The following is a 16,305-nucleotide window of genomic DNA, read 5'->3' as shown; positions in this document are numbered from 1 at the left end:
TTTGAAACAACCTTCCCCTGTCTGTTTGTTAGGCTAGATAGAAAGCATTGGTTTGCAACCAAACCCCTTATCCACCCATCTTATTGACTCAGAAAGTAAGGTCCCAGCACAGGGGCAAGACCCATAAAGCTGCTACTTTGGCACAGAGAAAGGTAGGTAAAGCAATATGGGAAGGTGTGAGTTACAAAAATTCACAATGTCTTTTTAGGACTGAATGTCTCAAGATACTACTCATGCCTTCAGGCAATGAATCATTCTTTTGTAAGTCTGTTTGTTAACATCTAGTTTCTTAACAAGTATTTTTCTGTGTTCTGCTCCCAGCCTATCCAAGACTTTCCTTCCTCCTACTGTGACTGTATTTGTTGATCTTCCATGTTCCAGTTCAGCATTCTGGTCATCCATCTTCTCTCCTGTGCTTTGTATTTCTCATTCAGTTATTCCTTTTAACTTAGTCTCTCTCAACTATGTTAAATGAATTGCATTTAATATACTCTGTGTCAAATGTGAAAATAAAGAAAATCACCCAGGAAATACATTTTTATTATATGGGTAAACTAAGATGGCATTTGCAATATGCAATGACTTCTACAGTGCCACCCTTTCTTCTTACCTTTCTTCTGTAGCTGATTTCTAACTGTATGTTTTTGCAACACCAACAATGATGTCCTATCCATAGTGGAACACCATACACACAAAGCACTATCACAAATTAATAGCAATTTATAGGACATCTTTGGCATCTTAGCTTTGCTTACCAGAAAATGACTAAGGGAGGCATTAATGAAGTAGATCTCAGTAATTAGAAGTACATTTTTCCATTATTCTAGTAATATGACACTACAGGAAGCAAATAGTTACAAACTAATTTTTAAATACTGAGAAACATTTTGGGGGGAATTGTGTTTGGAAGCAAGCTTAATGGTACAATCATTTTAGTCTGACAGGCATCATTGTATGGGAATAAAAGATCTTGGCTTTGGTAATTTTTTACTAGTTTTACAATAATAGTGATTAGTTCATTTGTGGGAAAAAAATTTAAAATTTTTGCTTCAGTACTCATTTTAACAATTTGGAACCTGACTTCGATCACTATGTATCTCTCATGGCATTAGTGTTACTGTCAGCTCTTTTATGTTTTTTACTGCTTTCTACCTTTCCCTTGTTCAATAATAACATCTTGTTGCAGTAGCAAACCTTTCAAACCTTCAAATACTTCACTGACTTTTTCCAGATGTAAGCATAATTTAAAAACTAGCAAATAACTATCAACACATATTAGCATTCATGTGTGTATGAACTCATGTAAGTGTCTCTGACTATTCCTGAACACTTGAAATTTTCAAGCCTTTAAATCTGAAATTGCAGCTCAGTATCTCTCAAGTTTTATACATATACACAGGCATGCATCCTCAAAGTAATGACAAATTTTCGATCACAGACATTCAAGACTCAATGTCCCCGCAAGCAACATATTATCTTTAAGTGTTAACATGGGTATCTAGTTGTAGACTTCAACATCTGAAATTTGAGAATTAGGCATTAATCTGGCTTTAGAGCCTTAGAATTAAATTGAATGTGTGCAGTGAAAGTTGACTAGAATTTCAGAAAAGAACTGAGTCAGAATATTTGCAATACAAACTGTTTACAAAATTGGTACAGATATGGTAACTCTAATTTTCAACACCGTAAGTATATGGTGGTGATGAATTTTGGACATCTAACAGAGAGAATAATGGTACCAAACAAAGCTATAGTGCAGTGTACAGTTCTGTCTAGTGAAAGTTCACTGTGTTCTTAGGAAAAACGCTTTTTAACAAGTGTTGTCTCTCACACTAGAAGGTCTTTTCCCTGACAGATGTCACAAAGGTGGTTTTTAATGATATCTCAACACCGCATTTCTAGCAAATGTGCATGTTGCATACAGGCAACAAAATTGTATTGAGTTTATTTTCTCTCTAACTTTGAGGACATTTTCTAAAGCCATTAAAGCACATTATAGCATAAACTGTAAAAAAATTCTATAGCAGAGAGTCAGCAACAAAATGTAGGTTACAGAAAAGCATACAACAGAATAACAAAATGCAAGGAAGCAAAAAGCTTTTTTAAAGTTCATGGTTCTTTACCACACCTCATATACTTCAATATACTTTGTATAAAAACTTTCTTTTAAGTACTTATAGAGTAGCTATAAAGAACATTTCTACCTGTAGGCTTAAATTATATTTTACTGCTCTTTAACAGTTTAATTTAAGAACAGTGAAAAGATGAAATGGATATCATGACAAATCCACAATAGTCTTACCATGTGAGTGCTGGTTGTCATTAGCTGAGGATAGGAAGAGAAGCAAGTAGCAAAAAGAAAAAAAGCACACAAATAAAATAGACCAAAATATCAATGGATAAAATAAATAAAATGCAAAAGTTCATAAAATTTGCATTCATGTGACTGCAAAGCAAGTAGAGATAGATTGTTTTAAGCTGCTATATGTCAAAAATAATTAAACTATTAAAAAGCCTGTTATATTTAAGATCTTTTATGATCATTCATAACTACTCTACTGAGAGTCTTTTGATATGTTAAAGAGATATTCATCAGATGCATGTTAAGTATGAAACTGAAAAGTTACTGTATAAATTCAGAATACATGGAATTTATGCTATATATTTCTCCTAATTAGTATCCAATCCTATGTCTCTGCTTACTAATACACAGTATGTTTTATTGCATAGTTCAGATTTTATTAAACAGATAACCCATCTATCTCACAGTAACTCATAAAAAAGTTATCATCTTGCATGAAATATTGAAGAAAACAATTAAAACTATGTTCATTTCGCAACTGACATTAAAAAAAATTTACTGATTGACTGATGAAATCCAACACTAACCTGTCCATTGCTGGTCACAACTGTGTTGTCCAACAATAAATAGGCACCAAAGAAAAATACCACAGCATCAAACACTCCTAGGAATGTCCAATAAATAAATGCATGCCAGCGCAGCAAAGCATTCTTGGCAACATCTCTGTGTGAAACAAGAAACGTGTACTCATTATCAGCAGGTCTGAACATCCCAGATAAATGAGATAATCCATATTGTTTCTTGAAAGCCATCACATTTCCACATTTTAAGTGTCTACCACTTCAAATCTAACTCCTTCCTCAAAATGTCCTCTTTATTTATTTTTATTTAATTCTTACTACACACTTTTTACTGCTCCCTGTAATTCTGCTTATTTCTACAATGGCAAACTCCCTATGCTGTACCCATTTAGTTTTCAATCTTTTTAGAGAAGGTATCTCTTTTCCAATGCTTACTGTGCATGTCATGATCCACTGCAGATATTAAATGGAAACACTAGAGGTCTCTGGAGACATTGCTTTATTTCCCCTGGGATACTTATATACAGACTATTGCAACAAAATAAAACATTAATTTTATGTGGAATGTGAAACAAGGGGTTTGCAGTTGGCTTGAAGCTTCAGGTCAAATACAGTTTCTTGAATGTTTTTCCACAAAAACATACAGGGATTTGTCAACAAACAGAACTCCTCACTAGCATGCATTTTCTTACTATAAAAAATATTAAATGTTACAACTAGAGTTCTTCTCCACAGAATGGGTGTGTATCAACTTGGCATAGAGTATAGAACACATCAGAGTAAATCAGGACACAGTGAAATGAAAACCCTGAGTTACAGAAATATTTACTATCAACCAGTGCTTCCACCATAGGAATTTTATAAAGACCCTCTGATGACCATATGAAGTAATTTTTCCCCAGAGATTAACAATACAGACTGCAAACCCATGTGTGGTCAACAATAGCCTCACATGGCCCAGAACAACTACTATTGCCCAAAACAGCTTAGCAATAGGCTCTGTTCAGTATCAAAGCCAGAAGTTTCTGACAAATAAACTCTGCTAGCTTTCATAAACAAAAAAAAGGCTTCTGAATTACCTTCTAAATTAAAAGCATTCAAAACATCGAAGAGAAAATAAAAACATTACTGTTAAAACTCAACAGTAATCTCTTGTATTCCTCTTCAATTTCACTGGTAAAAACATACCACTACATTAATTAACATTTGGGCAGCTAATATTACTTCTTTCAAAGAATGCTTTTCCTTTGATTATCTACTGTTACCCTCCCTGAAATGTACTAGTTTTGCAGCTACAAGGATCTAAATTGGACACTGTTCCTAATTTAGATGGCCAAATGCAGCTAATTGGCAAGAACTGTATTTCAAGTGGCTAAAAACCTAAAGAAGTCAATTCCAATGCCCAGAAGTGAGTCGTCAATGCAGAGGACAATGCTGGACACCACATAGAATACATCCTCTGATACACTCTAACACTCAGTCATCTCTTCTTTCAGAATAAAACATGTATATAGAAAAAACCAGCATGTTTTCTTTTTTAAAAATACTTGTTCCCCATGTTTCCTCCCCATGGTTGGAGGAAATAAAGAGTACTAAAATAAATCTCCTAATGTGATTTTTCTAAACAGTGATTTCTATTTTGCTCTCACTCCCTTTGTAGCAAATGCATTGTGTGATTTGTAAATGTGCATATAAAAATACATGTTTATCCACTGTACTTTGTAGGCCATGCATGAGGTCTTCAACCCTTTAGTTGCAGTGTATCTGATGCTGATGTATCCTTTTGGTACAGAAATCCTGAGGACTTCCACACTAACAGACACAGATCCCACAACTGAACAGTCAAACTTTGGGGTGCAGTGTTTTAATTTTACCTGTACAGGGAAGGCTCTCTCTTGAGTGTGTCTGGACTGACATGTTGTTCCATTAGACTGTACAAGAGGATAGGAAGGGAGGTGAAGCTGATATTGTACAGTGTTAGATACGCAGTATCATATAAAGTCTGTAGATGGAAAAGAATTAAATCAACTACTTTTAATTTAAAATTAAATCTGAATTTAAAGTTAAATTATCTGCATGAGACTTGATTTAAAATGAATACATGAACTTCTGCAGGCAACCAAAGTTATATTCCTTCAGAATGGAGGCAAATATCCCTGAACAGCTGCTAACTGATATAGGACACAACTCTCCACTTGTATTCCATTTACCTGGAGGAAAAAGATCATCAGAAAAATCCATTTCATGGACCTCTGGTCCACATACTGGCCCCTCCTATTGTTTCAGCTGTAATATCAGCTCCAAAGTACCCACACTGAAGAGCACGTTCCTTTAGAAGAAGAAATTCTTCTCTGACACAACATCCATGTATCTCACTTCCCTTTTATCTCCTCAATGTCTATAAAACACGGAGATATTCAGAGAAGAAGCAGGAGGACTTCAGATGTTTTTTCAGCTGTCTATGACAGCAATGAGCTTCCCAAACATCCCAACGTGTCTTTGATTCTTCTTCTCACTGAGATGCTTTTTCATTTATGTATCATCAGTGTACCCTCAAACCTACCATGTCACCCCACAGAAAGAGCTGTTTATTTCCCAAAACCGATTTGGTGATCATTTATTCTGGAAAAATTGCTATCAAAACCACCTTTATGATTCAAAATTATATTTATCACTTAAAAGGATAAAAATTAGGCTAAATTTTCATAACACATGCTTTCATATCTAAATCATAATAATACTTTATAAGAACCTACATAGTTTTCAGTGGTCATTTGAAATGGAAACCAAAACAGAAAAATAGTTTTGTCATTTTGACTCCTCCTGGGGCTTTCTTTCAACAAATTCAAAGCAATAGTACTATTTTCTCCCAATTAAACCAAACTATCACTCAATTTATTACTGAAAACATAAACACTTTTTGTCTACATTCAGTCATTCGTTCCTTTGTTTTTTGCTCCCTCATTCAGAAGAAAGAAGAGGTAGATCTTTTTGACACAAATTAGATGAGAGCAAGGGAGAAGAGAAAATAAATAAAAAATTAGGAAGGCAAATACTGGATCATCTTCTAAATGCTGGCACTTTTCTGGTAAGCAACAGTTTACTTTTCCTCTATTTTTCAGATTTTATATTTTCTTTTCAACTAATTGAATGCTGCTATTCATCTGATATTTGCAATTCATACCAGTTCATGCTACAGAAGACTGGTTTATTTTCTCATTTTTATTCTGGATTCTAAAAATGAACAACTGGTTCAATTACTCACCTCTCAGGGTTTCTGTTATTCACATCCAGTAGGCTTAAATCTGACTGACCGTATGTTTCCCACAGACATTTCACTTTGTACTGCCATTTCCAAATATTGTATTTCTGGATTCTGTGACTTTAACATTGCTTTTGTGATAATTCATAAAACTGACTTCTGTAACTTAAATGCAATTACCACTGAATGCCATATGAACTGAAGTGATGTTTTTCTTTGTAAATTAACACTAAATTCTCAGGAAAATCCTTTTTTTTGTTACAAAACAAACCCAAAATAGATAACATGACGTTAATGGAGAAAGATCAACTAACCTGTTGTGAAAACCCACAGAAGAACTGATACAAAAACTGAGGAAAAATGAAGCAGACATTCTGAAAAACAAAGTCACTGTTGTCAAGCAAAATGCAAGCACTAATTTATATACAATGCTATAGATATGTATATCACAGTTTTGTAGCACTAACAATAGCGAGCATTGCAGGAACAGTAGACAAAACTACATATATTAAACCCCAATAGTCATATCTTGCAGCAGTACTGTTAGGAAAAAATCCACTTAAAATATTTTCAAAATAATCATACAAGGCTACAGTTTGAAAATTCAAGGGCAGTGAAATTTGGGATCCAGGAATACAGTTCAGTTAAAGCAAAGCAAAAAGGGGACAATCTGCAGGAGGAGATAAACCCTGATAAGCAAGCATGGATACTCTGGTTAGCGTGGTTTCCAGCAAAGCAGCTGTAAGATGCTTCTAGCTGTAACCCCAAATGCTATCATCCCCCAATTATACCTATAATCAAACACTAGAACCCTGAATTACCCTGTGACAGTTCCTTTCTATAATTAAAGAAGTCAATTGCTTACTAAAACAACTTGGATTAGATGCCAACAATTAGCAATAACAAAACTGTCTAAATAGGGGGATGCTCACTATGAACTTTCTCCACCTACACTATCCTAACGAATTTAGCATAACTTAATTTGCAGTCATGTCTGAGTTCTCAAATACCATTTCCAATGTGATTTAAAAGTTCACTATAGAGACAACCTGGAAGGTACTGGTAATAAGCAGATCAGTCTGAGATGGAATTTATAGGATATGAAAAAAGTTTAAAATTTTTGTTTTAAATGTAACATCCATTACAGAATCTATCTATATAAAAGCTATTTCACTTCATGTTCAGAATAAAATGAATAATCCAATTTCAGCACTGCATCTGGTATTCAAGAAAATCTTTTTATGGAATTTTGCTGGTTTGTACCATTAGCTGCAAAAACTGTATATAGTCAGATATTACCATTTAAATTTTTGAGGTTTATGTAATTGGAATAAGCATTACCCTACCTTATAAAAGAAGTATTGCACAAGTTCAGATATCCTAACGTAATAAAAATGCCCATGGACAAGCAACATTTTTTTCAAATGTTTAAATTTAGGTATTGCATAGTCACTGTTTCTTGCTGCTTGACGACCTTCTTTGCCAATGATTCCTTTAAGAAACAAAAAAGAGGTGAAGCTATTTAATAACTAAAGAACAATTAAAAAGATATAAGTAATTGTCAAATTATATAATAATTCTATGGTACTGATGTAATGGGAGATAACTGTATCTCATAAAATCGCTAGGATAAATGCACTAAAAGTTGTCTATAACACATATAACCTGATTCTTTAAGATTGCCTATTTTTAAGAAATATATGGGTTTTGTCGTTTCACTTGAAATAATATACTAAGCAGCAGGCTTACCTATACCAACATGTGCTTCTAGAATCATACTGACATCATTTGCTCCATCACCAATTGCTAATGTGATAGGATGTTCTTTTGATAACTTAATCAACTTTACAATCTGGAAAAAAAATAGTGTTAGAAACTCTCCTCTGTAATGGTTTGCTTATTTTGCCTTAGTGTAACATTCAAAAAAAATTACCAAGACAGTTTTTTAAGAAATTCTCTGAAGGAATACAAAAGCAACATTACTCAATGCAACAGCTATGCATAAAGATCGGTTTCTTCATGTTACAAAATATTTGTTCCAAACATTTTTTAAATACTTCTGAACTACTTTGAGAGAGATGGGACAGGAGGAAGAGCTGAATAATGTTGTTGAGATTGCTTAATGGTGTGTCAGTGCATCAATAAATTAAGAGGGTTCCAGAGACAGAGTGCACCACTTTAAAGTAAACCTGAAATGAAAGACTAAAAACTTCTGCTTTCTCATCTGTGTTGAACTTTTTTCCTACATTTAATATATTGGATTCTGTATACCTATAAAAGCTATTGACGTATAAACGGTCCAAAAATTTGACTTCAAATCTCTCCATTACAAATTATCACCTCTGTAAATTTGGTACTGAGTCAGCTGCAACTAAAAACTTCTACAAACTTCCAGATAGTTATAGTGATGGATAAATACATCTGTTAATGTGAATAAGGGTTACATATGCTGTACCTGCACACTGAGAAAAAGACATAACAAACTGAAAGAAAAAAGGAATGCCTATTCCAGTACTTCTTTCCTTTAAAAGTTCTTCAGCTATCTTGAGAGGTTTCAGTAATGGAAGGATCTGTTTTTACTTGATACAAACAACAAATGCAACAGTCAGGTATACTTAAACATGGTAATGCACACACTTTTTGTCTGGATTCTTCTTGGCTTTCCACTTATGTTAAAAACCGAGAAAAAAATACCACTCTGCAGTAATAAGTAACACAGGTTCTTGTAGTGTCAAAAGAGTAGACTACACAAAGCTTGTTTGGTAAAAAAGAGAGCAGTTAGTTCATTTATTAAATATGTTCATGTTAGCATATACCAACCATAAAATTTCAATAGTACATACCTAAATCAAATTCAGGCACACTGCTGGGTGCTGTTTTAGCAATATCATTATCTAAATTGCTTGCCAGCAGAAATTCTCCCCTCTCCATTTTTTTTTTTACTTTTTCCATTTTAGAAGATACAAAAGTGAATGGTAGCATCTTAAGTTATCATAATAAGTCACATAGAGTATTAATCTTCAATATTTACATACGTGCATGGCTAACAAGTTATTATGAAACTAAACACAAACCTGTGCTTTTTGCAGAGGTGCCATTCGACAGCATAACACTGCAGTGCAGTTCCTGCAAATATTAAGAAAGATCTCTCTGTAGTTACCAGATCTCCCATCATGTCTTGGTTTCATTATTAATGATAATGCTGCTCCATCAATAATTAAACCATAATCTTGCATATCAGCTGAAAGTCTGTTCGGGGATAAAATATAAACTAAGTGTCACTATAAAATTCTCAGACACATTTCAAATCTGGCAATAAGAATTATGTGAAAATAAATTAATGAAAAAATAATAAGTATAGAATACTGCAAAGTTAATATATTTCTAAAGGAAATTCCTTGTATCAAACTGGTATTTACAACATTTTAAAATTCTGAATTATGTTGGAAATATTCAGTGCTTCACCAGTTCAAATACATAAATCTGATACCTCAGTGACTTCACCAGTAAGTATGAGTGTATAATTAATGACTTTTCAGTTTGGTTTGAAAAGGTTCCAAGAACTGCAGTGAGGTAAACCAAGCTGCAGAAATAAAGTTAATTTTGCGGCACATTCCATAACACAGAGGAAAAATAAAATAAAGGGAAAGGCCTTTGGTACTCCGATGAGGTCTTTTTAAAGAAGTAAATTGTGCCTTGAATGAAATGCCTAAAAGAAACCTGTTGGCCCAGATGGTGAAAGCCACTGTCTACATCTAGAGTATGGATATTTTGCCTATAGAATAGTGGCTAAGTCAAATACAGGTTTACTTTTATTTATAATACTAAAATAATTATTTATGTTTCCTATAATATAACAATATATTCTTACTCATAAAAATCTATTAGCAGTATGCCTGTAGTAATTTGAGCATTGCTAGAAGTGTAACCACAGCCACAGGAAGTCTATTCACTACTTTATCATACACTGAATAATGGGGAAGATAGATGGTCTGGACTGCAAGAACCATTTTCTGTGGCACCCCAACAAGTTATTTCAGAGCATCCTTGCATCTGCCTGCATTTCACAGCAGCCTCAGGCTCCAGGTCAACAGTGAATGTTGTATAAATGTACACCGAGGTTTATTTTTACTCTCTTTGCAGTGTTCCAAGGTTATATACTACTGTGCATGGGGTTTCAACAACCATGGTTTCACCAAGACTAGTGTTAAGTGAGAAAAACACCAGATTTTTTATTATGTATTTTAGACATCTCCATTTTTTACTAGAACAGAAGCTATTTTTGACAAGTAAGATAAAATTCTGTAAACTACATTTAATAACAGTTCCCAGATATTTTCGCCACTTTGCTACCGTTGGCAAAAATAGGGCAATGCCACTGGTGTACAATGATACCAAATGAAAAAGTATCATTACAAAGTTCAAGCAATGAACTTTTGTTCTGAATGTTTGGTGTATTACAGTGAAATATTTTTAGCCTGAATTATTTGAACATACAGGCAGAATCCTGCTTTTACTATCTTAGTACTATTCTCCAGCTCTGGAGATAAAGGCAAAAAAAATCCAAAGAGTTTTAACATGTAGAAAACTGGCATTGCACAAAAAGTTAAACAAACATGTTTGCTCACAACTTGTAAGGCCTATGGTACTTAAACAAAATGGTACAGATGACATGGAGAAAAATTACTTATTTAACTGAATATACAAATGTTCTTGACTAGACCAGTGGGGTATAAATTGTAAGGAGAGCTATGAAAAATTATCTGGTTCAGAGATTTAAGCTGTAAGACTATGAGTTATAGAAAATCTCTGCTACAACAGTGTCACGAATGCTTGTTAAGTCATTGTGAATGGTTTTATGGCCCAAAAATTACTACAGTATCAGTTGTGATTATTCTTTTAATAGTAAAAGTAGTACCAGAAGCGAGATAAAGAACCATGACTGAAACCTTAAATTTATCTAAACAAGCTTATACTTTATTGCCATACAATAATTTACATGTTAGCAACAGAAACTGAAACGTACTGCTGTTCTTAAGGTAATTGGTCAAAATTTCATTGTTTGCAAAATGCCCAGAAGCCCATTTCTGCCCTTAAAATCCAACTTTGTCCTTACCCTGAGAAGGTATCCCTGGTTAAGCTGCCATTTTGTCTTATGACAGTTTTGTTTAGGTCAAAAAGCACATCGTGTAAACTCTGCTCCTCAATTTTCTTTGTGGTTAGCTCGAGTATTTGTGTATTTCTTCGGAAGAGTTTACAAGCATAGCAAGTAGCTGCAGCAGTTTCCATTTTGTCTCCTGTCAGAACCCAAACTTTAATTCCTGCTTTCTGGAGTGCTTCAATAGTGTCAGCAGCTTTTTCTTGTAGTCTGTAAAGTTAATTGACAATATACATTGATAGAAATGAGAAAGGTCTTTATTACAAGATTTTCATAAACAAATAAAGTTTCGATAAAAGTTATCAAATATAAAAATTTTCCCCTAAGTATGACTCCAAAAATGTTTAGGGGACTAGTATATGTTTTTGAATCTTTTTAAGACCTAAAGATTCTTCCTTCATTTCCTCAATACCCATTTTGTAGTCCTTTCCTCTGAAACTTTTGCCTATATCTTAATCAAGAAATTATTACATGGTTCAAATACACTGATTTTTGTACACATAACTATTATTACTTGCTTACTAGGTTATAAAGTTACCGTGTGTAACTTTAGTAAGCTAAGGGTGTGGAATCAATTAAAATAAGGGGTTTTCCAAAAAAATCTCTAATGCAGAAAAAGTCTTTGACATCATCAGTGAAGATAAGAAACTAAGAAATGTGCTAACTAACCGATCTTCAACAGCTGTAGCACCAAGTAATATAAAATCTCTTTCTATCTTCTCATACACTTCTGCCAATTTCTTATCCCGCTCCTGAAGGGCCAACTTTGCACTCTGAAGCAGCTTCTGTACATTGCTATATTCTTCTGCTGTGAGCTTCTTATATGCAACACACAAAGTTCGCAGTCCCTCCTAAAGAATGCAATCAAAAGAAACAAAATGCATTTTACAAAACTCTTCTTAGACTTCATGCTGGTGTTTATGCTGGAGGATTTGAAAAAGGAACATCATGAAGTCACTAAGTATAGACTAGTACAGTATAGTATAGACTAGGATATGGTTCAGCTTAATTCTGTTCTGCCCCAGAAGCAGTTGCAACCTGATGGACCAACCTCAATCTCCCAGAAGATAAACAGCTGAGTGATCCAACTGGATATGAGATTACAAGAGAAGGCAAAGTAAAGGTAAATGTTTCCTTCCCTATATGTATAATTAGGCAGGATGAGTCAGAATAAATTGTAATATAAATAGTAGCTCTGCAGAGTCTGATTTTGATGCTGTGTTGCAGCAGATCCATAGACAGGGACCAAACATCACAAACAGAACTGAAAGTGAAAACCCAACTGTACCATTTCAGTCAAGTGAAAACTAGACTTTAGCTGTGAGTGTTTCAGACCGCATCAAACTTCAGGACCGAGTGATGAATAAGAAAGGGAGTATATAGATTGTGTAAGGTGGGGAGAAACACAGTAAAGTTTTGCCACGTGAGGTATATATTGCTTTTCATAACACCATTTAACTGGCACTTCAGCTTCCTTAACTTTAATTCATCCAGTAGGTCTCTGTATAGTTACTTATTACCAAACCAAGAAGGACAATTATTAAAATACCTCCCTTCCTCTTGAAATTCATAAAAGCAGGTGCCAGGTATTTTCTTTAAGAGACTTTTGTGTGTAGGAGCCAGTCCTATTTCCAATTATGCAGGATGAATAAATAGGTGCTGGTGGGGATTTTTTTCTTGACAGACACTGAATGGATATGATATGTAAATACTTTTCAATTTCACTAGCCTCTTTTACTTGTCATTATCAGACAGCTGTCCCATATAATGAAGCTTAGTAAAGCACTTTGAGAGCTTTTTGCTTCAAAACAAAAGCAGGTGACACTGTAGGGTTTTTTTTTCCCACATATCTGTAATAATACTTTGTTTTCAGTTTGAGTAATAGATGCCAGCAAATTATATTCTATGTAAGACTGGCAGTTGTCCTGCATCGCAATGAGTTCTGCATATTTTCGGATACAACAAAATTCAATACTTGACCACTCCAAATACTACTTTCAGGTAAAACCAAGTTCTAAATTTCTTTTGAAGATGATCAGCCAGTTCATAGCTGATTTTTAGCGAGCAAAAATATAAGATATTGCTGATCACTGCACTGTCTCCCCAGAGCTTGTAAAGCAAAGGCAGCAAATCACAGTTGCTAAGGCTAGGGGCTGAAACTAGCAATAGTTTTTATAGAGATTTACTGTTTTTCACTTTTCTTCTATTCAAAAATTAATTCAAACCACAATTGTGAAATTGCCATTCTGACGAGCTAACTGATGACCTCTGGTTTAGCATACATTTGTGCATATCTAATGTATTCATATTGCACCACAACTGACATTTGGAGGATGAGATGGAGGACAGATGCAAATAAGGGAGTTATACAGACTGCTAGCCACAAAGCCTGAGTGAACCTTGGCATAGAATAACCTTGGTACCTGTAAAAACAAATCTGTTAGCAGAAAAAGCAGGAGGTCAGAACACTTAATTTCTTTTGGACACTGATATCATGTGAACAGATCAATAAAATGGAATCTTACCACTGCATTGCGTTGTACTCGGGATCGTACTTGGTCAATTTTACCTTCTTTAACCCTAGGAAATATGGAGGAATCTGCTCCCTTACAAAACATAAATATATCACCTAAAAGAGACAGCATATGGAATTCAAAATGACCAAATATACTTTCTTCAAAAATCATCCAAATTAGTAAGTCTTCAAAATGTTTTCTTCCAACTTTTTTGTAACATTTGTACTCATGCTAGTACCTGGTCCCTTATTTTATAAAGAAAGGCATACAGATTGGGTTTAATGCTTAACTCTGATAAATCTGAAACAAATTCAAGTGAGACAAAGATTGAACAGAATGCAACAGCCCTACCTGCTGAAGATTTAACGATTACACTCATTCGCCGTCTCACAGAATCAAAACTGAAAACCTCCAATAATTCAAACCTGAAACAGAAACAGAACTATTTTTTACTCAACTATTTTTTCTGATTCCTCAACTGGTTATTACGACTTCAAGCATATAAATTAAGCATTTCTTCTAATATGGAAGATTATGTTGAGTACGATGGAATGTGGAACTAGTACAGAATGAAACAGCAGGTTACAAATAATAAGTGAGGAAAGGCCTTAGCTCCTAGTTACTTGAAACAGAACTTGTGATGTCCCTAAGTATCTTCAGATGTATAGTCACTCTAATTTAAGTAGAAGATTAGAAACCTTGCAGCAGAGCACTGTATTGATTATAAAGTAAGTTTCTATGTACAATACTTAGACATAGACTTAGAACTTGAAATGGATGCTTACACTCAAGTCTTTATTTTATATTTTTCTAGTTTTTATTATTCCTACTCTCCCAAAAGTGATGACCTAATTCCATAATCTTGCTCAAATGTTGATAGATAATTTATTCAAGCGAAAAGAAAAATATTTCTTTTTACTGGTTTTATACTTGCCATTATTCCTATTATTTGATTTTATCACATGTTCCTTTCCTTTTTAAGAGGAAAAATGAGCACAAGCTCCTGTTGCACTGTTTTGGTTTCATCAGAGGTTTCATAATTGTATACTTCTATAATTTATTCTCTTATCTATTTCCGTTAATTTAAGAGAGCCTCTCTTTTCCAGCACAAACATAAGCTATCCAATCACTAACCCCAACTTTTTCAGGGTTGGTCTCTAAAGTCTGCTTGTTTAATTAGATCCTTCAGTCCTAAGTCCTTTTAACACCCTAGAACTCAGACCTGTGCAAAGCTGCATCAGGCCTATGTCTACAAACTGTGATGCATTTGGGAGAAAATTCTCCCAGTGATTTCTTCTGAGTCACTAAATGATACTGACTCCAGTTCTTTTGAGCTGAACCAAAAAAGGTCTCCGTATTATCCTAAAAGGGGGTAAAGTAACAGCAGGGTTCCTATATTTGTGTCCAAGAGTCCCTCTACAATTAGCAGAGTACCCAAGCAGGAAGACACAGATATACTACAGACTTAACCAGCAGACATCTAAAGGAGTGTAAGGCAAATTTTCAAGGGTATGTACATACCACAGAACAGCTGCACTATTTCAATGTCATTGAAAATTTGACTCATATTATATTCCACAAAATTTATTCTACAGATATTACCCTCCTGTAAATTCTGATTATCTGTGAACAGCAAATTGGGCACACAGCATTTTCTATTAAGAATATATAAAACCATCAAGAATTATTAGATTAGGTCATGAATCCCACACCACCTTCATATCCATATTTTATACTGCATATAATGTCAAAAAAAAAGTGAAACTAATTAAAATTACTATTTTTTCTTTATTTTTCTACTAAAATGCAAAGTTCCTGGCTTTCCTGACTTAAAAATTCATCTGTAAGGAAACAATGGTGTATTAAACATATCAACAAAAACTCGTTAGTCTATTTTGTTTTATTTTTAACCACTCACTTTTCTATGTTATTTTCCCGATTTAAGATCTCCATGTAATTGTCTTTCAGCCTTAGATAGGTGTAACCAAGTCTGTAAAACAAAACACAGAATAAAAGAATGAATGCAACAAATATATAATTATCCAGTTTAAGAACTGTCATAAGGATTTAAGACTGAGCCCACAAAAAATAAACACCAAAATCCCAAACTGTTTTTAGTTGATTTTAGGCTATGAATATTGATTAATTCATGTTAAGAAAGCAATCAGCTGTAGATTACTTGGTGTTTATTATTACAATTTTTGTTCTGAAAACCAATTTGAGCTTTAGTGATTAGATCTGTAGTTTAGAAAAATATAATACCTAAGTACACACATACCTCTGTATTCCTTCGACTAAAGCAATTTCATCAGGTGATGATGATATATATATACAAGATCTTCTTGGTACCTGGTTTTTCTTCAAACCATCTACGCTATCATCATCCTTTACCTGAACAGTGTGGCAAAGACAAAGAGCTCGGAAAAATAGTTCCTCTCTCTCCTGAAAAATAAAAGAACAGTTGTCATAACGTGTTATCACTTGAA

General features: G+C 34.0%; 1 protein-coding gene across 2 annotated transcripts in view; it reads right to left on the bottom strand.

Annotated features, from left to right (window-relative positions):
* Positions 1-16,305, bottom strand: part of ATP11A (ATPase phospholipid transporting 11A) — a 114,912-nt gene that overhangs the window by 16,113 nt on the left and 82,494 nt on the right. For both annotated transcript variants that reach the window (XM_053970943.1, XM_053970944.1), the window contains exons 14-25: positions 16,098-16,261; positions 15,738-15,809; positions 14,171-14,244; positions 13,829-13,932; positions 11,973-12,154; positions 11,262-11,513; positions 9,220-9,394; positions 7,895-7,997; positions 7,492-7,637; positions 6,460-6,519; positions 4,758-4,885; positions 2,890-3,025 (exon numbers count right to left, since the gene is read on the bottom strand). In XM_053970943.1, coding sequence (XP_053826918.1) covers positions 2,890-3,025; positions 4,758-4,885; positions 6,460-6,519; positions 7,492-7,637; positions 7,895-7,997; positions 9,220-9,394; positions 11,262-11,513; positions 11,973-12,154; positions 13,829-13,932; positions 14,171-14,244; positions 15,738-15,809; positions 16,098-16,261 — 1,596 coding nt within the window. The remainder of the gene's footprint in view (positions 1-2,889; positions 3,026-4,757; positions 4,886-6,459; positions 6,520-7,491; positions 7,638-7,894; positions 7,998-9,219; positions 9,395-11,261; positions 11,514-11,972; positions 12,155-13,828; positions 13,933-14,170; positions 14,245-15,737; positions 15,810-16,097; positions 16,262-16,305) is intronic.

Source organism: Vidua macroura, chromosome 2, assembly GCF_024509145.1.
Source record: "Vidua macroura isolate BioBank_ID:100142 chromosome 2, ASM2450914v1, whole genome shotgun sequence".
NCBI lineage: Eukaryota > Metazoa > Chordata > Aves > Passeriformes > Viduidae > Vidua > Vidua macroura.
Note: the sequence above shows the minus strand (reverse complement) of the source record. Positions and strands in the feature narration are given on the sequence as shown.